This window comes from Nansenia antarctica (genome assembly GCF_963989245.1).
Source record: "Nansenia antarctica genome assembly, chromosome: 3".
Taxonomy (NCBI): domain Eukaryota; kingdom Metazoa; phylum Chordata; class Actinopteri; order Argentiniformes; family Microstomatidae; genus Nansenia; species Nansenia antarctica.
In genome coordinates this window covers 13,046,023-13,071,922 of record NC_137688.1, presented here as the reverse complement: position 1 = coordinate 13,071,922, position 25,900 = coordinate 13,046,023, and the positions used below count along the sequence as shown (strand labels likewise).

At 50.0% G+C, this 25,900-nt stretch overlaps 1 protein-coding gene across 1 annotated transcript; it reads left to right on the top strand.

Annotated features, from left to right (window-relative positions):
• Positions 1-920: 920 nt before the first annotated feature.
• mtus1a (microtubule associated tumor suppressor 1a) lies at positions 921-24,184 on the top strand (the record flags this gene model as incomplete). The annotated part of the gene is made up of 10 exons (XM_080526936.1): positions 921-1,041; positions 6,368-6,624; positions 17,270-17,336; positions 20,484-20,698; positions 21,361-21,466; positions 21,607-21,680; positions 21,793-21,888; positions 23,089-23,205; positions 23,482-23,579; positions 23,962-24,184. The coding sequence occupies 10 exons, from the start codon at positions 921-923 to the stop codon at positions 24,182-24,184; spliced, it is 1,374 nt and encodes a 457-aa protein (XP_080383062.1).
• Between the last annotated feature and the right edge of the window lie 1,716 nt (positions 24,185-25,900).

The window sequence follows — 25,900 nt, the reverse complement described above, 5'->3', positions numbered from 1 at the left end:
TTGATTTAAAACTAGGGGGAATGTAATTTGTTTACAATGAATTACAATAATTTGTGTTGTGTTGACACACTGCCGTGTCACTTGTTCTTGCAATGAGCGGGTAGCGTTACGCATATGCAGCAGTTATTTCTCTAAAAGATTCCGAGCTGAAGACCTCTGACATTTTGGCAGCTCATCATTCTCGACCTCGCTACCGGCTATCCATCACCTGTCGCCGTTCTGCTTCCCCTCTGCGACGTGTGGCCTATGAGAGTGAGGGTGCGAGGTCAAAAACCGCAGCCATTCGCTCCTGCCTTGGTGGTTTGCTCCTCCCACCCCTCCCCCCACCTCCCTCTTCCCTCCTCTCCTCTCCCGGCAGCATCCTAGCTCTGCCATAACACCAACCATCGTTGTGAGCCTTGGAGATCTGCTGTGCTGCTGGGTTAGTGTTGACTGCTGAGGTATACGGCTGGGAGGCTGCCTCCAGCCTAAGGATTAAGGCTCTCTCTGCCTCTGTCACATCTGTCAGGGCTGCCGTGCTGCTACTGAAAACATTACCAGCCCACCCCCCCTACTGCCAACTCTCCCAGCTGGGCATGGGCTGTTGAGCCTCATTCAGTGGGGGAAAGCACTGCCGTAGACAACTGAAGGGTCTGTGTGCGTGTGTGTGTGTGTGTGTGTTTGTGCAGGGGGGTGGTCTTCATCCTTTTTTCTGCCTCGTACCGTAGTAACAGTGGCTGCTGTTGGGTTTTTTTCCCTCTCTTTCTGCCTCAGTGCTTCTGTCACCTGAGGCACGAATCTCTGACAAGCTCTCTGGCACGTGGCTCATAGCCAGCCTCATCTTCTACATTTTTGGATTTTAGTTTTGATTGAAATTTTTAGATTTTTTAAAAAACAGTGGTTGCCTGTTAGCTAGGGCATCCTTCCTCGGTGTCTGCGAAATGTTGTGGTCTCCGAGACTCTCCCTGACCAGCATCCACGTGCGTCTGACGGCCAACGGTTTGCTCCGGAACCTGCAGCTGCTGTCAGGATGCAAGAACACCACCACGGTGTTCCACACAGGTCTGTTACCGCGCCGCACCGCTAACGGGCTACGGCTACCACCACCGCTGCCTTTTACCACACTTTACAAGGACATGGGCTAGGGCAAGTCTCACTGTTTGTTGATGCTCGTGACACCGAGCTGTGCTGCTCTTAGCTGTTTGTGGATCTATTTTTAGCCCGGCTGTTTACCAGTCGGTTGGCCAGGAGAGGTTCATTTTACGTAGCTATCCATATCCATTTGCAGAGGGGTGAATGTGTTTGACATTTTTGTATTTATTTTGATGTGTATTTATACAAATTTAAAGGAAGTTCAAAAAGAATTAGGATATCTATTGAAAATGAAATGTTCTGTTTCGTGTGACCTACACTACAGTATGCTTAGCTCTCTGTTTGTGTGTCTACATGAGTGCACTCATCATCTTGCATGCAGGGAGACCTACTGCTCCAGTTCTGGCCTCAGAGGTGGGTTATTTTGGGAGTTAGTCACTGGGAACATTGTTGTGACGGGGGAAAAAATCCCAAAGCAATTTCTCATCAGAGATGTTTTTTTTTTGTAGTTTTTTAAAATAAAAAATGCGTTCCATTTCCCTGTTTTGGGAAAATATAGCCAAATAAGGAGCATACCAGAGCCCAGGGCTGGCACTAATCGTTTTCCCCTCAAACATCATATGAGGTGACACATGTTTGTCATATTCACTGTATCACATACAAGATATCTCACACAGAATAAGAGAACAGAAGGTCAGGTGTTACCTGAGAAGGTGGGCAGGGTTTATGTTTGCAATAAATATTATGATTCCCAAATACACATGAAATGTGACACTGTGAAACCGTTGGAGGTTCTACTTCAGTTCTGTACCTAGAGTAGAGGAAACGGTGATCTGGGTCAATCTTTCCAGTTCAATGGAGGACAGATTAGACATTTAATTAGCCATGTTGTGTACCTCCAAATGGGATCCAAACTTGAATATCTGTGGTGAAATAAATGAGAGATGGCCCAGATTAAAAGATGCCATGACCCAGATCAGGAGGGGAAAATGATAAAGACGGATCATAAATCTGAGTTGAAAGCGTGGTCATGTGGGGGATGTGCAATGATGTGGTATACTGTAGAACACTCCACACACCGGATCATGTTAAAGGACATGCACATAGTAATCAACTCTGGGAATGTCATCACGGTAATACTGATCATGTTTAATCTGGGTACTGTTGGGTCAGAACTTGGTCAAGCAAAAACCTCCTCTGGAATGGATGGTCATCTGCCCTCTTCCAAGCAGTGGCTTAGTATTCATTTAGAATTAATTATTATTGAATTTGATATTGATTCCAATTCCTGAGTTGGCCTGTACATTTTACATGTGTTATTGGACTCTACTTATACATCTTGCATATGTAACATACCTCAAGACCTATTGCCCTTGTTCAACTGTACATATCATATTGATATTCATCTCATGTATATTCACTTTATTAGATTTATTTATACTTACTGTAATATCATGTCTTTTGCACGTATGCCACTATTTGCACTGATTGCATTTCATTGTCTCTGTACTTGACAAAGTTGAATCTAATCTAAAAGAAAGTTAGCTTAATTCAGCACCTCTGTTAGTGTTATGGCATCACATCACCCAGAAGCCATAACAACTGTGGTATTGTGTGATAGATCTCCCTTCATGCATTGTGCTCTAGTGTGCCATCCCTTGGTGGCTCCAGCTACAACCCTCTCAGTAGTGCCACTACGTCAGTCGCAGCCAGGGGGGGTCTGGTGGGGAGAGACATTGGAGGCCTGGGTCATTGGACTGCATGGAACGCAATGAGAGATGGAGTCACACGTGTTCGACACCATTCCTTATACCATTCCACGCATTACAATGAGCCAGGCCCAGTGTCTCCCTCCACCAGCCTCCCCTGGCCTCAGTGTCCACTCCTGTCAGGTGAGAGTAGAGCGGGAATAGCCGTGGTACTACAGAGTCAGGACAGGGAGTGTGTTTAATGACCGTACCAAGAGCAAGTTACGTCATCACTGTAACTATATTCAGGCACTTGATATCAAAATAGCCGTTGGTCCTCTGTTGCCATGGCAGACAGCAGGTAGCTGAAGACAGAAATGCCGCCTGCTCAGAGAAAGTATGGTTGCCTCTCGGGACGTGTTTGAATTATTTAGGTACTGTAGAAGAGATGAGCATGAATAATTGACATACACTCTAACAAACTTTCTGTTGCATAATGTCCTTTTTTTTTTCTTTTCTTTTTTTTTTCCTTGACCAACATTGATGACTGATGTTTGTTTAGGTTTCTTCCAAAGGAAACTAACATGTCGAATCATTGGCAAAGAGTAGCCACACTGCAGGGGTTCTACTGGCCGTACCATATGGTGGTTTGGCAGGACTACGCTGTACTGCATGTCTGTCAGAGCTGCTTCTGGCTGCAGTATTGCTCTCCACTCTGAGTGGAGAGACCACTGATCTCTGAAATCACCACCAGGAGGCATCATACTACATAGAGAGCCTTGCATGCAAATCAAAACTCTCCTAAACATGAGCATGGTCCTGGTCCAGCTAAAAGCCTTGAACTGTTAGGTATTCTTATGATTTACTATTTTCTATCTGTTACTATATCTGTTAGATATATTGTGGAATTTAAAATATACTATATGATAGATTATATATCATACATAATCTATATGCCTCATCTAAATATCCTAACCAATTGCCCCTTTGGTGGCCCCTTAGACATTGTTATTGTATCGTTAAAATAATTTTAATGGTTGCTTGTTCTATTTCAGTTGAACAAAGTGATCTCAGAACAGTGCGTGCACTGCGATGGGAAACTTCATTTGTATTTTTCCTCTGATGGGTCCAATCCCAGATTGATGATTCATGTCTTTCCTCTGATTTAATCAGGATATTGCAAATCTAATATTCTATATGAGGTCATGCATCAGTCCAGATGCAGGATTATTCAGCTGGGCCATGTTGCTTTTTTTACTATTCAAACCATATAATATACTGAAATAATATATAAAGATTTCTTATAACACATTGGTGGTCTTAATACTCTCCCTATCTTGGAATCCCCTGATAGGTTCTAGAGTTGCATTTGTTATTGTTCCTACTTGTTAATAGATTACGTTTCTGTTCATCCTGTGTCTATTCTCCCTTAGTGAGTGTTAGTTTTGAGTTGTAATGACTCCTGAGGTGAACTGTATCCAGATATTCACAGTAGTGTGTGAATATAATGTCAAGTGCTTCTCTTTTAATAAAGAAAACCTCACGGTTTCGGTCCATGAGTTGGTCTTGAAATGTCTACCATGACCAAGATTATTTTACGCCAGGGGGAATACTGTAGCCAGTATTGTTGCTTGTCTAGTCTAAGGCCCTGCCTTTGGACTCTGTGGTGTGGTCCCTGGCTCAGTTCCCTCATTAGTCTGGTAACTACACTGTCCTCTCTGTTGGTCAGGAATGTTGTTGTCCTCACTGCAGCATGTTGCTGCTCTGACCAGGGACCAGGCCTGTGGACTCCCAACAGAACAAGCCAGCTGTTAACTTGGAACCAGTATTTTTAAAACTATGAATTTATTTCTCCTCACTTGTTTGGAATATCATATACATATCCATGTAATTGATAGTCTCTCTTGTGGTTTTTTTTATTTAGTTATTTTGTCTGAGTGGGGCAGTCCCACTCATATGTTTCATTATTGGACAGAGATGGTGAGGACAGACAGGAAAGTAAGGAGAAGAAGGGAGAGAGGGCATGTCAGTGCACTGTAGACTGCAGTGCCGGACCGCTGGACCACCCCTATAGTGTTTACAGTAGGCACGGCAAGTTTATTTGTATAGCACATTTCTTACAGCCGGGCCAATTCAAAGTGCTTTACCTACAGCACATCTGGTGGTTACCCCATCACCGTTGCTAAAGGAAAATACCGGCTTATTTTTTAATAAATCTCAAAATTAAAGTCTCGTGAAATGTATCAAAATAAGTGTGGATTTTCCTTGAGCAACGTTGATGGAATACCCCCCTGATTATCCAGTATGTCATCCATTTGGGATGTTTTGTTATGTTGACCAGATGAGAGAGGGGGGAGGTTAAGACATTACTGGTGTTGGCAGGAGGTCCTCCCCAAACCTGAGGGTGGTGGCAGGTGGTCAGGAGGACCTCCTCTCACTGTTGTGATGTGGTCGGATGCTGCCGTCTTCACTGCTCTAAATTTAACTGGTGTATTTTTACCCTGTGCTTTAAGCTATGTGGTACGTATGTGTGCATGTGTGGGAGGCACATGACTTCCAGGCTTCAGACATCCAGCGTGAGCTCTTCGAAGGGGTGTATGTAGTAAGTTGATGGCAAACATCACATTGCTTCTGTGTTCCATAGAGCTGTGTACAGCATCTTGTGTCTCTCACTCGTAATATTTACCCTCCCCCACTTGTTTTTGTTTCTCTTTCATTTTAATTAGGTTTGCCAGTTGACACCATAAATCCTTTAAATCTGTCCAAATCCCAGTGAGTTCGTGGGTGCTATCGTCCCCCGAGGTCGTCGGTGCTATCTCCCCCTGGTTAACATGGGCATTCCTGCTCTGTCTGAGCCTGTCCTCACTGTCCCATTACATAAGACCCACTCCCCCCTAGCAGAACCAGGCAGCTCTTCACCACATGCAACACATCAATGATAAATCCTCATAAACACCCAGCTACACATTAACTCGTTCCCCCTCCTGCACAGCTTTCCTCTGTAACGAGCCTGAAGCTCCGGCGTCCTCTCCTCTCCTTTTCTCAGTGGCTGTGGCAGTGCTAACTAGCTAGCGTAGCCTTCTGTTTATTAGTGGGGATCCATGCGGACATTATGCCGGAGGGTGTTGTATTTATAAAGCTGATGTAAAACAAAACCACTGTCGCATAGCCCCGCTAAAATAAGCAGGCTCCAGCGACCAGTGTCTGCTCTGCACAGGAGAAGATTGAATCAGGAGATGGAGATGTAATCTCATTTTTTACAGGGGATCCATTTTTGCGATTGGTGGTGGCTGGTGATTGAAGCCTCTCTCTCTCTCTCTCTCCCTCTCACTCACTCTCTCTCTGTGGTCACTAATGGGTCTGTGAATCGTCTGCTTCTAAGTGGGCTCTCTGGACAGTACTGCTCTCCATCTGCATAGGAAACCCACCCAGGGCTGCAGACTGGAGCTCGGCCGGAGTATCGGTCTCTCTGGCTGGACTGTACGCGGTGGTGGTACTGGTCGTGGCAGTGCTCTATCCAGCCACAGGGACCATGGAGGGGGGAATGATGATGCTGAATGTTGTGACAACAACAACAACAACAACATTGAATGGGTGTTCTCTTGCAGTGGACAAGAAGACGAGCCCCCGGACCCAGCCACCGGCACCGCCACAGCAGCAGCAGCAGCCGCAGCCTGCGCCGCCCCAGAGCAGCGGGCCTCTGGAGCCGGTTCCTGCAGAGGGCAGGGCAGGGGGCAGACAGGAGAACTACCGGGCGCTGTGCGAGAGGACAAACCACAACCTCCAGGGGCTCAGGGGACTCCTGGCCACCAGTCACCGCAGGTTCGAGGCCGTCACAGTGGTCTTGCAGCAAGCCCTGGCAGAGGTAAGACATATGCACCTGATCTTAATGTTTCTGAATGGATGGATGCCTTATCTAAACACTTATGAACTTTAGATTTCGGATGTAAGTGTTGATTGTTCCACTCCTATACAGATTACATTTTGGACATTAGATTACATTGTGGTTCTTAATCGTGTGTGTGTGTGTGTGTGTGTGTGTGTGTGTGTGTGTGTGCGCGTGTACTCAGCTCAGTGTTTGTTTGGGTGTATTTCCATGGATGAAAGATACGATTGGCTCCCCTCTACCTGGCTCACACACACACCACACCCCTCCTCACCCCAAACACATTCGTTATGGTTGGTGAGTTTGCCACAACAAAATGATATCGTCAGAGTAGACACTACCAGTTATTGGGATATGAGACACTTTGGCTATTGGCTTATTTACACACAGTTCCAAACATGTTTTTAGTAGGCTCTACATGTGTTATGTATCATTATATGATATTTTACAGAATGTACTCCAGAGGAATGACAGCATGACAGAGATGAAATTAGCATGCTGCATGAGTAATGTCATTGGTATGCGCTAATTAGACCCCCCACTTATGTTCTCCGTAAACACAGAATGTAAGCGGCCACTATCTGACCCCACCGCAGTACATATGAAGCCTTGAGATATTTCTGTCACGTAAGCCAGGTGAGAGCCAGCTCACTGTAGATGTCTCCTTCATACTGTAGACTTTCCCAGAAAAGATACATGTTTATATGTTGTAGATCAGGTATTAAGACAGTAATTTGGGTATAGCATAGAATGATATTCTCCCTCAGTTGGGAGAGAACTTGCCAGTACTGTAGTGGCACACAGCGTTTCCCATACATAGACGAGAATGTGGAGGGCCAGGATAGTCAAATTCGTCCCGCCATAGTCGCATAACAAACCAAAGGTATTTTTAGCTTCTTTTTTTTTTTTTTTATATGTGGACCACACACCAGTCACACAAATCCTTTGGGAAACACTGGGCACATCATATGACCTTTCACCTAAACGTTTCCATGACGGACGGACATGGATGGTGAATACATCCTCTCCAGTACTGGATGGTGGCAGTGACCTTGGAGTGTTCAGTAGAGCTTGTGATTTACTGGTCCTAGAGGAGATGGCTGTAACTCTTCACCTACAAAATGAATGTTTCTCCCCCCCCCCCCCCCTTCATTATCTCTTGAGCTCTAAACCACTGGGCGGGAGCCATGTTTCTCAGCGATGGTGACAGTAAACTGCCTGCCTGGTCGAGGTTCAAAGAGACTTCCTGAAGTAACCACCCTCCCTTCCCACATCAGTAACGAGAGCCTGAGGGCTGTGTGGTGTTCACTGCCCAAGAGAAACTGCACCGAGAGCAGAACGGTCTTGGTCCTGGAACAGAGATTACAATCATCATTTCTATGTAATGTAATTTGTAGCATTGTTTACTTCTGGGATTTAGGTTTGTTTTTGATATGCTCTCTGTAATTTTCGAATGGAGCACTGCCCTATCAGTAAGGCGGGAAGTGTACTGTAGGGTTGATTCTGTGTTGTGTCAGACCAGGGCTGATACAGAGGCGCTGGCTCAGTAGTGGACGTCATGTCTGCTGCCCCCCGCTCCCCCCCTCCCCCAGAGGCCCCTGGTTGTGCTATCACCCCCACGGTTTCTGGAACTTATCTGACATCACTGCCAGTCTGACCCTACACTCAGCTCCTGACACACACCAGACACTGTGCGCGTGCGCGTGAGCGTGTGTGTGTGTGATTGCCGCGCGCCCTCTTGCGTGTTCAGCTTTCTATAGAACATCGTGCACCATCTCCAGTGCACTCATGCATAGTGTATGATGAGGAGTGCTCTGCTCCCCGCTCGGCTGCGTGGTGAAACCAGCCAGTAAATGGGTGGGCCGTCTGTTTTCGAGCCATGTCTCCCTTTAATGGCAGGAAAACAATTGAGCAATAGGACTCAGCTCATGGTTAAATGTAACCCACAGCCAGGCAATGGTCCAATGAGCATGTGTCTAGCCAGTCTTAGCCAGCACCGTAGGTGTTTTGACAGATGGAATCCTTTTTTTACGGGGTCGGGGGGGGGGGGGGAGACTGGACTGTGTTCTGTTGCTATGGTGACATTGAATCCAGAGAGGAAGAGTTTCAGCATTTCTGGATGGAGAAATGGGAAACTGTCGGTGTGACCTTGCACCACGCTTGTGAAATGATTTTTAGCTAACATGTTTTTACCCCATTAGCTTTCTCAGGGGCCATCTCTGGAGCCCTCGGTGCATGTTGAAACTTGATTTCACATTCCGCTTTGCTCAGACATTAGAAACCAATTGCCAACTGGGGGATTCAGAGAGAGTTGACAGATGGATAGATGGGTAGTCTTTATCCCCTGTATGGTCTGTCACAACACACACACACACACACACGCACGAAACATGGATGTTAAGTGCTTATTGGAAGTCTTGCTAGTTGTAAGGTGGTGCCTTGTGTCAAAGTGACACACACACACACACACACACACGCAGTGTGTGATCTCTAGTGAGTGGGACTCGCATCCTTCCGTTTGGGTGGAAGTGTTGTGAAAGTGATGTTCTTAACAGACAGGGTAACACAAGAACAGAAGTCCCTGTCTCTGTTAATAGTACTGCAGCTCTCTCAGGCCCTAGAGGTCCCCCACACTCTGGCCCTCTGGACCTCCTACTGCCCTGCCTCCTCTCCTCTCCTACTGTCCTGCCTCCCCCCTCTACTACTGCCCTGCCTCCTCCCCTCTACTACTGCCCTGCCTCCCCTCCTCTACTACTGCCCTGCCTCCCCCTCTACTACTGCCCTGCCTCCCCTCCCCCCTCTACTACTGCCCTGCCTCCCCTCCCCCCTCTACTACTGCCCTGCCTCCTCTCCTCTACTACTGTCCTGCCTCCCCCCTCTACTACTGCCCTGCCTCCCCCCTCTACTACTGCCCTGCCTCCCCTCCCCCCTCTACTACTGCCCTGCCTCCCCCCCTCTACTACTGCCCTGCCTCCCCCCTCTACTACTGCCCTGCCTCCTCTCCCCCTCTACTACTGCCCTGCCTCCCCTCCTCTACTACTGCCCTGCCTCCCCCCTCTACTACTGCCCTGCCTCCCCCCTCTACTACTGCCCTGCCTCCCCCCTCTACTACTGCCCTGCCTCCCCCCTCTACTACTGCCCTGCCTCCCCCCCTCTACTACTGCCCTGCCTCCCCCCCTCTACTACTGCCCTGCCTCCCCCCTCTACTACTGCCCTGCCTCCCCCCTCTACTACTGCCCTGCCTCCCCCCTCTACTACTGCCCTGCCTCCCCTCCTCTACTACTGCCCTGCCTCCCCCCCTCTACTACTGCCCTGCCTCCTCTCCTCTACTACTGCCCTGCCTCCCCTCCTCTACTACTGCCCTGCCTCCTCCCCTCTACTACTGCCCTGCCTCCTCTCCTCTACTACTGCCCTGCCTCCCCTCCCCTCCTCTACTACTGCCCTGCCTCCCCTCCTCTACTACTGCCCTGCCTCCTCCCCTCTACTACTGCCCTGCCTCCCCTCCCCTCCTCTACTACTGCCCTGCCTCCCCTCCTCTACTACTGCCCTGCCTCCCCCCTCTACTACTGCCCTGCCTCCCCTCCCCTCCTCTACTACTGCCCTGCCTCCCCCCCTCTACTACTGCCCTGCCTCCCCCCCTCTACTACTGCCCTGCCTCCCCCCCTCTACTACTGCCCTGCCTCCCCCCTCTACTACTGCCCTGCCTCCCCCCCTCTACTACTGCCCTGCCTCCCCCCTCTACTACTGCCCTGCCTCCTCTCCTCTACTACTGCCCTGCCTCCCCCCTCTACTACTGCCCTGCCTCCTCTCCTCTACTACTGCCCTGCCTCCCCCCTCTACTACTGCCCTGCCTCCTCCCCTCTACTACTGCCCTGCCTCCTCCCCTCTACTACTGCCCTGCCTCCTCCCTCTACTACTGCCCTGCCTCCCCCCTCTACTACTGCCCTGCCTCCCCCCTCTACTACTGCCCTGCCTCCCCCCCTCTACTACTGCCCTGCCTCCCCCCTCTACTACTGCCCTGCCTCCTCTCCTCTACTACTGCCCTGCCTCCTCCCTCTACTACTGCCCTGCCTCCCCCCTCTACTACTGCCCTGCCTCCCCCCCTCTACTACTGCCCTGCCTCCCCCCCTCTACTACTGCCCTGCCTCCCCCCCTCTACTACTGCCCTGCCTCCCCTCCTCTACTACTGCCCTGCCTCCCCCCCTCTCCTACTGCCCTGCCTCCTCTCCTCTACTACTGCCCTGCCTCCCCCCTCTACTACTGCCCTGCCTCCCCTCCCCTCCACTACTGCCCTGCCTCCCCCCTCTACTACTGCCCTGCCTCCCCCCCTCTACTACTGCCCTGCCTCCCCCCCTCTACTACTGCCCTGCCTCCTCTCCTCTACTACTGCCCTGCCTCTCCTCCTCTACTACTGCCCTGCCTCCCCCCCTCTACTACTGCCCTGCCTCCCCCCCTCTACTACTGCCCTGCCTCCCCCCTCTACTACTGCCCTGCCCTGCCTCCCCTCCTCCCCTCTACTACTGCCCTGCCTCCCCTCCCCCCCTCTACTACTGCCCTGCCTCCTCCCCTCTACTACTGCCCTGCCTCCCCCCTCTACTACTGCCCTGCCTCCTCCCTCTACTACTGCCCTGCCTCCCCCCTCTACTACTGCCCTGCCTCCCCCCTCTACTACTGCCCTGCCTCCCCCCCTCTACTACTGCCCTGCCTCCCCCCCTCTACTACTGCCCTGCCTCCCCTCCCCCCCTCTACTACTGCCCTGCCTCCCCCCTCTACTACTGCCCTGCCTCCCCCCTCTACTACTGCCCTGCCTCCCCCCTCTACTACTGCCCTGCCTCCCCTCCTCTACTACTGCCCTGCCTCCCCCCCTCTACTACTGCCCTGCCTCCCCCCCTCTACTACTGCCCTGCCTCCCCCCTCTACTACTGCCCTGCCTCCTCCCCTCTACTACTGCCCTGCCTCCCCCCTCTCCTACTGCCCTGCCTCCCCCCTCTACTACTGCCCTGCCTCCTCTCCTCTACTACTGCCCTGCCTCCTCCCCTCTACTACTGCCCTGCCTCCCCCCTCTACTACTGCCCTGCCTCCTCTCCTCTACTACTGCCCTGCCTCCCCTCCTCTACTACTGCCCTGCCTCCCCCCTCTACTACTGCCCAGCCTCCCCCCCTCTACTACTGCCCTGCCTCCCCTCCTCTCCTACTGCCCTGCCTCCTCTCCTCTACTACTGCCCTGCCTCCCCCCTCTACTACTGCCCTGCCTCCCCCCTCTACTACTGCCCTGCCTCCCCTCCTCTCCTACTGCCCTGCCTCCCCCCCTCTACTACTGCCCTGCCTCCCCTCCTCTACTACTGCCCTGCCTCCTCTCCTCTACTACTGCCCTGCCTCCCCCCTCTACTACTGCCCTGCCTCCCCCCCTCTACTACTGCCCTGCCTCCCCTCCTCTACTACTGCCCTGCCTCCCCCCTCTACTACTGCCCTGCCTCCCCTCCCCCCCTCTACTACTGCCCTGCCTCCCCCCTCTACTACTGCCCTGCCTCCCCCCCTCTACTACTGCCCTGCCCTGCCTCCCCCCTCTACTACTGCCCTGCCTCCCCCCCTCTACTACTGCCCTGCCCTGCCTCCCCCCTCTACTACTGCCCTGCCTCCCCCCTCTACTACTGCCCTGCCTCCCCCCCTCTACTACTGCCCTGCCTCCCCTCCTCTACTACTGCCCTGCCTCCCCCCTCTACTACTGCCCTGCCTCCCCCCTCTACTACTGCCCTGCCTCCTCTCCTCTACTACTGCCCTGCCTCCCCCCCTCTACTACTGCCCTGCCTCCTCTCCTCTACTACTGCCCTGCCTCCCCTCCTCTACTACTGCCCTGCCTCCCCCCTCTACTACTGCCCTGCCTCCTCTCCTCTACTACTGCCCTGCCTCCCCCCCTCTACTACTGCCCTGCCTCCCCCCTCTACTACTGCCCTGCCTCCCCCCTCTACTACTGCCCTGCCTCCTCTCCTCTACTACTGCCCTGCCTCCCCCCTCTACTACTGCCCTGCCTCCCCTCCCCCCCTCTACTACTGCCCTGCCTCCCCCCTCTCCTACTGCCCTGCCTCCCCCCCTCTACTACTGCCCTGCCTCCCCTCCTCTACTACTGCCCTGCCTCCCCTCCTCTACTACTGCCCTGCCTCCCCTCCCCTCTACTACTGCCCTGCCTCCCCTCCTCTACTACTGCCCTGCCTCCCCCCTCTACTACTGCCCTGCCTCCCCCCCTCTACTACTGCCCTGCCTCCCCCCCTCTACTACTGCCCTGCCTCCCCCCTCTACTACTGCCCTGCCTCCTCCCTCTACTACTGCCCTGCCTCCCCCCTCTACTACTGCCCTGCCTCCCCCCTCTACTACTGCCCTGCCTCCCCCCCTCCTCTACTACTGTCCTGCCTCCCCCCCTCTACTACTGCCCTGCCTCCCCTCCTCTACTACTGCCCTGCCTCCCCCCTCTACTACTGCCCTGCCTCCCCTCCTCTACTACTGCCCTGCCTCCCCCCCTCTACTACTGCCCTGCCTCCCCTCCCCCCTCTACTACTGCCCTGCCTCCCCCCTCTACTACTGCCCTGCCTCCTCTCCTCTACTACTGCCCTGCCTCCCCTCCTCTACTACTGCCCTGCCTCCTCCCTCTACTACTGCCCTGCCTCCCCTCCTCTACTACTGCCCTGCCTCCCCCCCTCTACTACTGCCCTGCCTCCCCCCTCTCCTACTGCCCTGCCTCCCCCGCTCCACTACTGCCCTGCCTCCCCCCTCTACTACTGTCCTGCCTCCCCCGCTCCACTACTGCCCTGCCTCCCCCCTCTACTACTGCCCTGCCTCCCCCCTCTACTACTGCCCTGCCTCCCCTCCTCTACTACTGCCCTGCCTCCCCCCCTCTACTACTGCCCTGCCTCCCCCCTCTACTACTGCCCTGCCTCCCCCCTCTACTACTGCCCTGCCTCCCCTCCTCTACTACTGCCCTGCCTCCCCCCTCTACTACTGCCCTGCCTCCCCTCCTCTACTACTGCCCTGCCTCCCCTCCTCTACTACTGCCCTGCCTCCCCCCTCTACTACTGCCCTGCCTCCCCCCCTCTACTACTGCCCTGCCTCCCCTCCTCTACTACTGCCCTGCCTCCCCCCTCTACTACTGCCCTGCCTCCTCCCCCCCTCTACTACTGCCCTGCCTCCCCCCCTCTACTACTGCCCTGCCTCCCCCCTCTACTACTGCCCTGCCTCCCCCCTCTACTACTGCCCTGCCTCCCCTCCTCTACTACTGCCCTGCCTCCTCTCCCCCCTCTACTACTGCCCTGCCCTGCCTCCCCTCCTCCCCTCTACTACTGCCCTGTCTCTCCTACTGCCCTGCCTCCCATCCTCTCCTACTGCCCTGCCTCCCCTCTACTCCTGCCCTGGCTCCTCTCACTCCAATGGAAATGCCTTATTAGAGAACTGTTGACAGTTACTGTATTTGGTCCTCATCATATGCCACGTCATTAAATGTGATGACAAATATTCAGTCCTGTGATATACAGTTCAGATACCTTGACTTTTTCCACATGTTGTTGTCAGACTCAATTTAACATGGATTAAGTTAAAAGAATTTGCCATCACTCCACACATAATACCCCAGAATGACAAGGCGATCAGCGTTGTTGACATTTCTGGAAATGTATTAAAATTATGAAATTTGCTGAGTTGGTATTGACATCCTGACCTACAGTATGTAATTGATTCCTATGCAAATCAGAGACCCTATAAAAACAAAGATATTCATTTAAAAATGACATGAACTATTATCCTTGCATTAAGACTGACTTTGTCACCCACTTCCTCATTCTGGGGTATTGTGTGTGGATTGATGGCAAATTCTTTGAATTTAATCCATGTTAAATTGAGTATGACACAACAAAATGTGGAACAAGTGAAGGTGTCTGAATACTTTCCAAAGACACTGTATAGTGTGATGTTTTCATTAGGAGGCCAATGGCACATTGTGTTGTTGGGGTAGAGGAATCTGGTACACACTCACCAGACCAAGAATAGGAGGCTGGGTCTCTGCTATGTCTGTGTGAGAATGTCCCAGCTGTTGGCTTAATACTGTATGGTTATGAGCCTGCCAACGTGTGTGTGCACGCACGCACGCATGCAGTTTCTTATCACCTGCTTTAGCTGATTCACATCAACACTAAACATAGTGTATTACCATAATGCATCTATGAAGAGACCGAGTGAAGCGATTTCAGTTAATACTTTTTATGCTCATTTCATTTCAACGTACAGGTAGACACAATTCATTCTCCATCCCCCCTTTTTATTGTTTCTCCTGCTCCTCTCCTCTCCTTTTTATATTATTGTGTTATCTCGTGTAACATTTCCAGAGGGTTGAAACCTGATCTGGATTGATTCCTGGCTATTGATCGCCACCTCCCTAAGAGGGTTCTCTTCTACCTGACATTGTATCATCATGTTATGGATCGGGCTCTAACAGCTCTGTGTGTGTGTATGTGGGTAGCATGTCCTTACAGTTGAAAGGGGATTAGCTCGCATAGCACTACTGAACTGCATCAAGGGTTTTCATTTCTGCGAAACCATTCTCTCGGTTATGACGATGCCGTGAATTCAAAACTGTCATTAATTTGTCACGAGGCCAGGCACTAGCCTGCATTCTACTGATGCAGCATGAGATAATTAGGCAGACAGTCAAATCCATGTTCATCTAGATAACGTCATCGCACTCTCTCTCGCTGCCTGAGTCTGCAATAGGCGGTATTCAGCAGCCTGATGCGCGCCCGCACACACACACACACACACACACACACACTGTATCCTCTTTACAGTGAAACTGTACCATTTGTCATGGTAGTTCATCATGTTGAACAGAGTAATAGCGTTTGTGTGGCTGGCTCTGAATCTATGTAATAGAAGCACAGTGCACCAGTATAGACTAGATGTATATGATTTAAAGTAATGAGGGGGGAGGGTGGTAATGAACCCTTCTCCCTGTCGTCCCCTGGGAAGGTCACTGCACAGCCCTCTCCCCCCCACTCCACAGCCCCCCCCCCCCCCCCACCCAGGAGTGTGTAACTGAGTAAGTGCCTCTCCATCAGTCTAATGTCTCTGGTCTTTCTCCGTCTCCTCCTCTGTTGGCTCTGCCTGTTCCCACTGCCTCCGTCCTATCCTAGCACTTGTCTTAAAGTGACCTCAGCACAGCCGAGAGGGGGCCGTCCCTCTGAGCACTGCAACGTGCCCCTCTCTTAGGGAGAATACGGTAGAACACCTCCCAGCACTCTCAGAGCAGGGCCAATGGAGCGGCTGTTGTCAGTGGTGCCTCAGATGTAGAGTGCGAGCAGTCCTGGAGAGGTGGTGCGTGTGTGGAGGTGGTGACCACCTGGGCTGCTGTGCGTGTCCCGGCCCTAGCAGTGGGTCCTCTGTAGCCAGGGGGGGGAGACTCCCAGAGCCCCAAGCCTGAGGCTGGACCATGGGCTGCTCGGGGAGCAAAGTGTGCCTTAGCGCTCCCTGCGCTGGAGACAGGGTAAAGGACTACTCTTTTGTTCTGCTATGCAGTGTGGGGATGGGATGGGGACCAGAGGACAGGACAGGGGGGCCAGAAGGAGGGGGGGGTTTATAGAGGCGGCTTTGGTCTGACTTGTCTATTCTGTGACTGATCTCTTGGCTGTCCGTTAACCTAATGATGATGATTTAATTGTTTGAATCTGTTTTGGTAACGTTCTGCTCTAAGGAGATTGGGAGGGCTACGTACCGCTCTAGAGCATGGTCCTCAGTGGTGTGTGTGTGTGTGTGTGTGTGTGTGTGTATGCATGCTCTGATGTTTCTGGAGTGTCGTAGAGGTATGAGACAGGTTGGACGGGTTAATAGTGTTTTTTAGACCGTCTCTGCGTCAGTTTGGGAGGCAGACAGGAGCACTGCAGCTGCAGGGCTGGCCTCTCTTCTCCACTGCAAAAAGAACAAGGGGGGGTGAAGGGGGGTTGTGTGGAGAGAGGTAGAGATGTAAAGATAATAAAGGTTAGATCCTTCTCTCTCTCTCTAGATCTCTCCTCAGTTGCATGGGGGGGGGGGGTTTCCCTTCTCTCGTCTCACTGCGGGATCACAAAAAAAATGCGTATTTGGATATTGTTTCCATATACACTAGTGAAGCATATCGTTTCATTAGTCATTCAGACAGTCGTGTTTGAAATTCTGGCTCAATAATATCCTCTTATGAAATTGAATACCGCGGGGATGTGAAGTTGACTGGCACCGTTATGCAGCTGTCACATGGCAAGTGATATCATGATGTGACAGGCTATCCATTGCAGTCATTCCAAGAGCTTTTTTTGCTTAATCTGAAATGTGTGAAGTTACTTTATCACCACGAAATGAGAGTTATATTGAAATGAATGTCGATATGAGGTTAGTCCATGGTGAACTGTATTTTGGTGACTCATGTCTGCTGCATTGTGATTCATAGTACTTTTTATGCTGAAGTGTGTGTGTGTGTGTGTGTGTGTGTGTGTGTGTGTGTGTGTGTGTTGATTCTTATTAAATGCTGAAAGTAGCAATAGTATGTGTACATGCCCATATGAATCAGATTCTTAATGCTGCAGTAGTTCAGTATTTGTCTATTTGTTCCCCAGCGTGACGAAGCCATGAAGCAACGCAGGGAGCTGTCACAGGAGCTGATGACCCTTCGGGGAGAGCTGGGTAAGATCACCTCGCAACGTTTACTTAAGCTATCACTAAGGCTAACACTACCAAGATATGTCCTGTTCTTAACGCTAGACCGCCTTGTTTGTGTAACCCTAAAGTTTCCACAGAGCTCTTAACAAGTAAACTCAGAACCAGTTAGTCTATCTGAACGCCTGAGATGATGGTGGCCTCCCAGAACACGCAGTGTAGTGCTTCCAGCTTGAGCTGCGAGAGCGGGAAAACATAGACGCCACCTTTTTTCTTTTTCTTTTTTTTTGGGGTCTTTTGAAAAAAGAGTCTTGCTGTGCTTCTGAATGAGGCGTAATAATCAGCATAATAATAATAGTCAACATCCAATGACATATGAACGATGACTGCTGTTCCCGGCAGTGTCACAGTGTCCCGGCCCATCACATTACTGGTGTGTGCCTTCTGCCTGCTGCCTCTAACCCTGTAATTAGATTCCCTCCCTGCCCCCCCCTGGGTAATGCCTTCCGCCCTCCACTGAGGATAGGCCGCCCAGACGCAGCGGAGCAGGGGAGTGTGTCTGGTTTAATGGCTCTTCTCTGAGTTAGTGTGCATCTGAGGCGATACACTCCCATCTGGGGTGGATCAATTGACCCCTGACCCCCCCCCAATAGATGTTTTTTACCAGCCAGGAAGAGAGGTGATGGAATGGAATCTCCTGTGATGGAATGCTTAACCACCTGAGGCCTTGGGAGGGCTGTGGAGAGGACGATACACACACACACACACACACACACACACACACACTTGGACGGCCTTGGACACACCCCTCATGGTTTACCAGGGATATGAAACCTACACCACTGTTCCCGGGGGGGCTGTGGCGGTGTGGCTCCGCCCCTCTGGTCTGTATGCAGCCCTCAGCCTTGGGACCTGCACATGACTGCTCTTTACCACTGAGCCCTGGTCTATCAGCCTCTCAGCACATTCCTGACTCAAGTGAGAGGTCCACAGACCTCAGATTAGGGCCCCACCTCGTGCTACTGGTGCATGGTACCAGAATGGGGTGCGGGGAGGGTTCTTCCATATAGCCAGTGTGAGCTTGCACCCCCAATAATGTCAGTCCAATCTCTGTCAGTGGCTATCGATATAAATTACAAGCATATGTCAGTGTTTTTCTGCCACCTGCGGTGTCTGGCGTTAGGACAGCTCATACCCCTTTACCCCCTTGACTAAGAGCCACAACACTGATAACGTTAACCCCCCCTCCCCCCGGATTCCTGATCCATAATATTTCAGGTGTGATGAATGTAGCCTGGCAAGGCTTGTAAGGACCCCCCCCCCCACCCCCCCCCACACACACACACACCCACACCCACACACCCCCTTACAGATGCCTGAGGAATGGCGTAGGCCCCATCTGTAAGGCGGTGCATGCCACGACCTGATGGATAGTCAGTCTCCACATGGGTCTCTAGTCTCTGGGTCTGGCGTTGTCTGTTTCCACCCCAGGCTAGGTGAGTATGTGAGTACTCCTCAGTGGTGAAGCGCTATCCCTCTCTCAGTGAATCAGAGAAGGCATTAGGAGAATGCTGTGGCCTGGTTTCCTCTCATGTCCAGACTGACTAGAGAAGAAGCAGCAGTGTGTTGTTTATGTGTTGTTTACCCTGCTGCTTTTCCACTTGTTTTTCTTTTGCTCTCATTACGTCCCTTATGAATGGGGCACGCTTTGAGCCCTGCAGTGCTGGGTAATAGAATTACACACTGGTTTATGTAATCCATCAGCACTATTATTGAAGATGGTAGTCTGGCTCCCGAGGCTGATCTGCTCTAGCTGGTCTGCAGAGACGCTGCAGTCTCGGTCACTGCGGTCCCCTGTTGCTATCTGCTTTTAGACGTGGCCTGAATAGTTGACAGTGTTTTATAGCTCCCTCCCTGTTTGTAGCAGTCTCATATAATGGGGAGGATATTATGTTCTACGCGCACACTTTCTGCCAGAGAAACAGATGTCATCCAAAATCTACCAGTAATGCAGCATGGAGTCATGTGACAGACAGGGACCTATGATAAAGCCCCCCTTGATGTCCTGAAACTCACTCTGCAATAGTTCAGTGTCAAGTGAGGGACGAGCTCTCCCTGCCCACATCACTGCTTTGGATCAACCATCGGTCAACCATCACGATGTGGTTCAGATTACCATCTTTTTTTTTAATGGTAGACAATGCACTGCATGTACGTCAAAGATCCAGGGATGATTGAAGCTACAGGTTACACTTCTATAGGGAACCTGTTGTCTCATATTCATCCAAGCTGCCTTTTGTTACATACAGTATAAGGCTATGCTATTCATATTCTATGATGCATGCATCACACATGCATCACACATGCATCACACACAAACAGCTGTTTCTGAGTTTTCGCTCTCCATCCACGACCAGTTGTAAACGGAGAGCTATTCTCTTCGTATGAGTAGACTAGTGTGTTCGGGAGCTTTGAGTGGAAATCACCTGCTACAAACGCCGACAGCACAGACTACCCTGTTGCACACACAGCTGCCACTCTTCTGTCGTAGCCACGGTCGGCCAGCCAGCAGAAAGTCTCACGGGCTGGCAAAGGCCAGCTGCTGGGCATCTATTGGCATTGACCCCTGGAACCAGGCATGTGGCACGAAAGGACCCACCAGAGATGCCCGTCTGTGGTTTTTACGAGAGTGTTGACGTTTAATGATGGATATGAACATTAGACAAAGGAACAGCCGGGGTGTTTTTCTTTGGTTTTACCATAAGCTGGTCAGAGTCCGTAGCAGTGTTTTTACACGTTACGAGTATAACATGGTAAACTGCCATCTGTCGCAAGGACTGATGCGAGTCAACATGAAGAAATCCTGAGGACACAGAACTGATTTCAGCCAATTGGGAAATAATGTTGTTGATTGCCGTCCATTGGGCCATGTGCTCTACTCTGCCAAAGACAGGACCCCTCAGTCATCACTTTGGTTTTATGCTCAAGGCATTTTAACACTGTAGGTCATGACATTAGCCTCAGTGTTTCGCTGAAATATTGGTCCATACAGATGCAGTGTTTTTAGCTCTTTATTTCTCCAATGCGTTCCTTTTTATGATGACATGAAAAGAAATATCCTGTACGTGACCACGCCGTGAACAGTGAAAAACAAACCCGAGTCTTCTTCTGCAGTGAGCTCGGCCCACTCGTGCGAGCGTCTGGAGCAGGAGAAGGATGAGGTGCGCGTCGCGTTGGAGGGCATGCTGCTGAAGGTCCAGGACAAACACCAGAGTGACCTGGCCCAGCTGGAGGAGCGACTCCGGGCCTTCTACCAGGCCGAATGGGACAAGGTCCACCTCACCTACCAGGAGGAGGCAGACCGCTGCCACGCCCTCATGGAACAGCAGGTGAGGCCCAAGACACACATCATCTGCCCCGTTTCAGTTAACCCCCCCCCCCTAGTCTATGCTTCATATAGCTCTATAATAATAATAATAATAATACATTTTATTTGTATAGCACTTTTCCTGCAAACGTTGCAGCTATGTAGATCTGAAAGGACTGGATAGGTAGATTGACCTGGCCATGTAAAAGGCTAGACGGTTTTTCACCTTATTGCTTCGACCTATCCAATCCATACAGATCTGTGCCTGGTCCTACGTCTGAGTAATGGAACCTCTCTGGAGGTGTTTTAAGCCCTTTCATACCGCATTTAGCCTACAACCAGGGTGCAGTCGTTGTTCACTGAGCAAACTATTCAGCGAGATTCATTTCATGGACAGATGCCAATGGAAGCCCTCAAAACATAATGTTGAATGCTGAATCTTGCTTTTTTGAGAAGCACTGACTCACTGAGAATAGTCTCTGTACATGGGGGGGAAAGTCTTCTAGAGAACCAATTCACCAAGCTCTCTTTTCAGTGGTGCTTGTGGTATTGTATTTCTGTTGATTTAAGGCCTGCTTTGGTGTTATTTAAGTTGTCTCTTTTGAGGTGTTCATCAGCTTTTTATTTAGTCATTGATCATGATTCATCAACCCTACATAAAGTCTGGTTCCTTCTCTTCTTCAGATGGTGGAGCTGAGAGCCAACCATGAGGCTTTGAAACTGGAGCTGGAGGCCAGCCACTCTGAACTACTCCAGGCTGTCAAACAGCAGCATCAAGATTCTCTGGAAGGTCAGTTGATCTCACTTTGACTTTGGAAAAATCATACTTTTTCTCTTGAGGGTTTTTTCCCCCCGTGTTTTTTTCTTTTTCTTTATCCATCATAATATGTTATTGAATCTCATGCAGTAAATCTGTGATCTTTCCTCCAGAGCTCAGGAAAGCTCACGAACAGGAGATGCAAATGTTGGACAAAACACTGAAGGAGGCAGAAGCCACGTTATCTGTAAGTGTCCTCACCTGACCTTTTTCCCTAACCCACAGTTCATTCTTTTCATCATGTCTTGTTTCTGCGGAGGAGTCGTTAGCTGTGGTCTGATGGTATTTTCTGTCCTCAGGCGCAGATACAGGAGCTCTCGTCTGAGAACACCACCCTCAACGACCGGCTGAAAGCAGAGGAGGATCGGAGGAGGGAGTTAGCTGAGAAAAACCTGGTACGGTGAACAGTACACTACTGCCAACAAGCAACACCTCCTCTTAAACCCTCTTTTATCACTGTCATATACTGTACACCAGGGGGAGTATGTGGAGATGGAATGAGGAATGGTATCAAACGCATGTTTGATACCTTTCCTCATTCCATTCCATGAATGAATGAATGAATGGACTTTATTGTCATTGCTACAGTACAGGTACCAAACAACGACATTTAGGAGGGGTGGCTCCCCTGGTGTTAGGAAAGGAAAAAAAAAAAAAACACTTTTTAAAAAAATCACAAGAAGGGAAGGAGCTGGTTTACATAAATAAAGGCTATGTACACTATCCACTGTACTATACTGTACAGATGGACGACTAGGGTTGTCATATTGCACAATAGTATTGTTTCACATGTATTTAAAGTGTCACAGTTTGCAGGCTTGCCATGCATTGCAATTAGCCCGTCCTCTGATTTCTACCTCCACCAGCCTCCCCCTGCTGTTCTTATCTTATAGACCCGGTCCAATAACCTCCCGCGATAACAGTGTTGTTGCTTCTAAGCAACCGCACTGCCCTCTCTCCGGGGTGTAGAATGGATTTTTCCAGAAGCGCCGTGTTAAAGTCACTCTGTCACTCGTAATCAGCGTGAAGTGGGTGCCCGCGAGCCCTCAAAATTCTAAACATGCACACATGGGGATTTAGATAACGACCTCACGTCACGTTGCCACTCTGGGTCTGCTGTAGAGAGACAGACAATAACAGCAGGATCAACTCCAATGTCAACACTGCCTGGATGGGACTGTATGCTTCATGTACCGGTGGTCATAACGGTGTAAGGGTTTTTAAAACCTAGAATTAGTCGAACACTGCCTTGCTATGCAGAACAGGGCGTTATTTGTGTGTTACATGTTTGTGTATGCGTGTTAGTAACACATGCATAACCGTCGGAAGTGTTATTGACACTGCCGTGTTTCTTCCCATGTCGCTTTTGTCACTTTGGTATGGCGCCCTCTATTGACTGGTTGTGGATTTATGACGCTGTTTACAGACAGTTTATGAGCAGCTGGAAGTGATATACGCTCAAGCAGGCTGAAGAAATACGCGCTTGTGTGAAGTATCGGGAATCGGATGCCGCTTAATCTTTTTTCCTGCCCATGTTTTATAGTTTACTGAGTCTTACTGAGTTTGTCTCCCCCCCCCCCCCCCCCTGTCTCCAGAAGGACTCCCACACGCTTTATCTAGAGCAGGAGCTGGAGAGTCTGAAGGTGGTGCTGGACATCAAGAACAAACAGCTCCACCAGCAGGAGAGGAAGCTGATGCAGATGGACAAACTGGTGAGGCTCTCTGAGGATTGTAGATGCTCAGGTGGGATCCTTGGGACAGTCCTTCTAAACCCCAACCTTTACCTTAACCTTTACCTAACCTTAACCCGTTTCAAATCTCAACTCCAATCGTGTGACGTCCGAGTCTGGTGATCCCACTTAGCATTTACCCTCTCCGTATTCAACTGACCAGGAAGTGCACCTCCACTCTGAACACGGGCATCAATTTTGGTATTGCACATTTTAATGAAGTTTGTTTTCTAAATGCCATTGCGATCCCTTTTGTAGGTGGATAAAAGTGTGAAGCTGGACGAATGCCTTATAAAAGTCCAGCAAGAGAATGAGGACCTGAAAGCCCGCATGGACCGACATGCAGCCCTGTCCAGGTAAAAATAACGAATTCTTGATTCTATCCATCCTCTGTGCCTGAAGTCAATCTAACACTGGTTTATCCTGGCCTGGGGTGGTCTAGCACCATGTTCTACAGTGCACACATATGCCTATATCAGCATGGGTTCTAATCTGGCCCATGCCTTGCTGACATGCCCTTGTCTCCTTACTTTCCTGTCTGTCTTCACTGTCTCTATCCAATACAATTAAAAACATCAGAAAGAAAATAACCTTTGAATTTATTTTTTTAAAAGACTAGATTATGTCTTGGCTTCTAGATGGTATATACAGTATGTTATGTCTTGTCTTCTAGATGGTATATACAGTATGTGATCTGTGTCACCTCTGACCCGTCTGTTGTGTCGTCGTCCCTTTCAGACAGCTGTCGACAGAGCAGGCCGTGCTGCAGGAGACCCTCCATAAGGAGTCCAAGGTGAACAAGCGTCTGTCTATGGAGAAAGAGGAGCTCATCTGGAAACTCCACAACGGAGACCTGGCCAGCCCTCGCAAGATGTCGCCCACCTCCCCCTCCCACTCCCTCAGCCTCCAATCACCTCGCAGTTCCGCCCTCTTCTCCAGCCCTCCCATCTCGCCAAGATAACAACGGCCCTCCGCTTCCAGGAAGCAGCCTCTCTCTCTCTCTCTCTCCAGTCTCTGATTGGACAGAGCCGTCCCTCCATACTAAAGAGCTATATTAGCTGTAACGGTTAGCCACAAGAAGCCCCGGAAATGACTATAATTCCAAAATGGATGTACTCTCTTGACACCTGCTTGTACAGAGGAATGACTCTACAGATTTCGAGAAGAGACAATGTTGCACAGAAGCACTTACCGAGCGAGGTCGCCCTTGTTCTTTGCCTTTCTTGTCTGATGCTATAGGTGGAAGAAAAAAAAAGGAAATCTCAGGACTTGTATATAATGATACATATTTTTGTTACTCTGTATTTGGTTGACGAAAGCTTTTTTTGCCCACCTCTGAAGCTACACACACACACACTAGTGCCATGGTGAAGAGGTCTGTGGCACGGCTCTGGAGACCAAAGGCAGTGTTGTGTGTTGACTCACTGGGAGATGTGATGCTCAAACGTCCCTTCTGAGAATCAGCATGGCTGTGAATCCCAAAAAAATCCCTTTTCAAGTGTTGTGTAAGTGAATGGCAGCCTCCTGGGCACCCCTGTACATTACATTTGGTCTAGACTCAAATGTGTGTGTTTTAGAGCCTGAAGCTTTACCTTTCTCTCCTTGGCTTTAATGACACCTGTTTTTTAATCCTGCGATCTAAACCGAGGACAAATCGACATATACAGTAACACTATAGATTATAAACCCTGCTACACGGCTGTATCAGTGATACTTGAGACTTTTGACTGGCGTTGTAATCCTTCATCGTACATGTAGCTGACATGCCATGGTTCAGCATGCCTCATTCAAAAGAGTTTTCAGGTCACTGTACAGTAAGACCTTTGCTTTCAGTAATGCATCTACAACAGTAGCATCAGAGCTATAAGTTCCTGTATTGTTTTGGTTCTATTGTAATGGACTCCTCTGACCTATAGTGCTCAGCTCATCCCTCTGCCAAACTTACCCGTTATCAGTTTACTCCTTTTGAACTATTCAGTACTACAATCTGTGGCCTGAGGACTCCAAGGTGTGTTTAACTTCTTTTCTTCTTTTAATTTTTTTCATGTTGGTTTGTTTGACCATGGGACCAATCCAAACGACTGTTTGTGCATGTTTGATGTCCTGTGGAGCAACCCTTGCAGAATCCTACAGCAGCTTTAAAGTGGAGGGGTTGGGGATAGTCTTGCAACAAAGGTGTCACTACAGCTGAACTAGCAGAGATTACATTGTGTCTTGAAAGTGTGTGTTGAGCCCGTTTTGAAATATGCAGTTAATAAAGTAATACTAAAGCAGTCGTAATTTTCTATTTGTTCTCTCAATGCTTCCCAAATCCTATTTTCCTGAGATTGCTTCTATTTTCTGGAGAGTATTCATGGTGGATTAGCCATGACGCCCACCAGCGGTAACAGCTCAGTACGTCGCTGTTGAGTGAGAGGTGGAAAAATGCAGTAAGTGTGTCACTCTGGACCAAAATAAAGAACTGGGCCTGCATTTCACATTCCACATACGGAGTCCATTATAAGGCAGGGCAGGCACACTCCTCAGCTGTAAACCATATTCTCCTCTATGCTGGAGAAACCGTGCAGAAGCATCTCTCACATGGCCACTGACTGACTGCCCTACTTTTAGAAACTGTTATTCATTGTATTCCATCTGAAAAGAAACCATGTATGTTTAATGACTTGAAATGTAATTA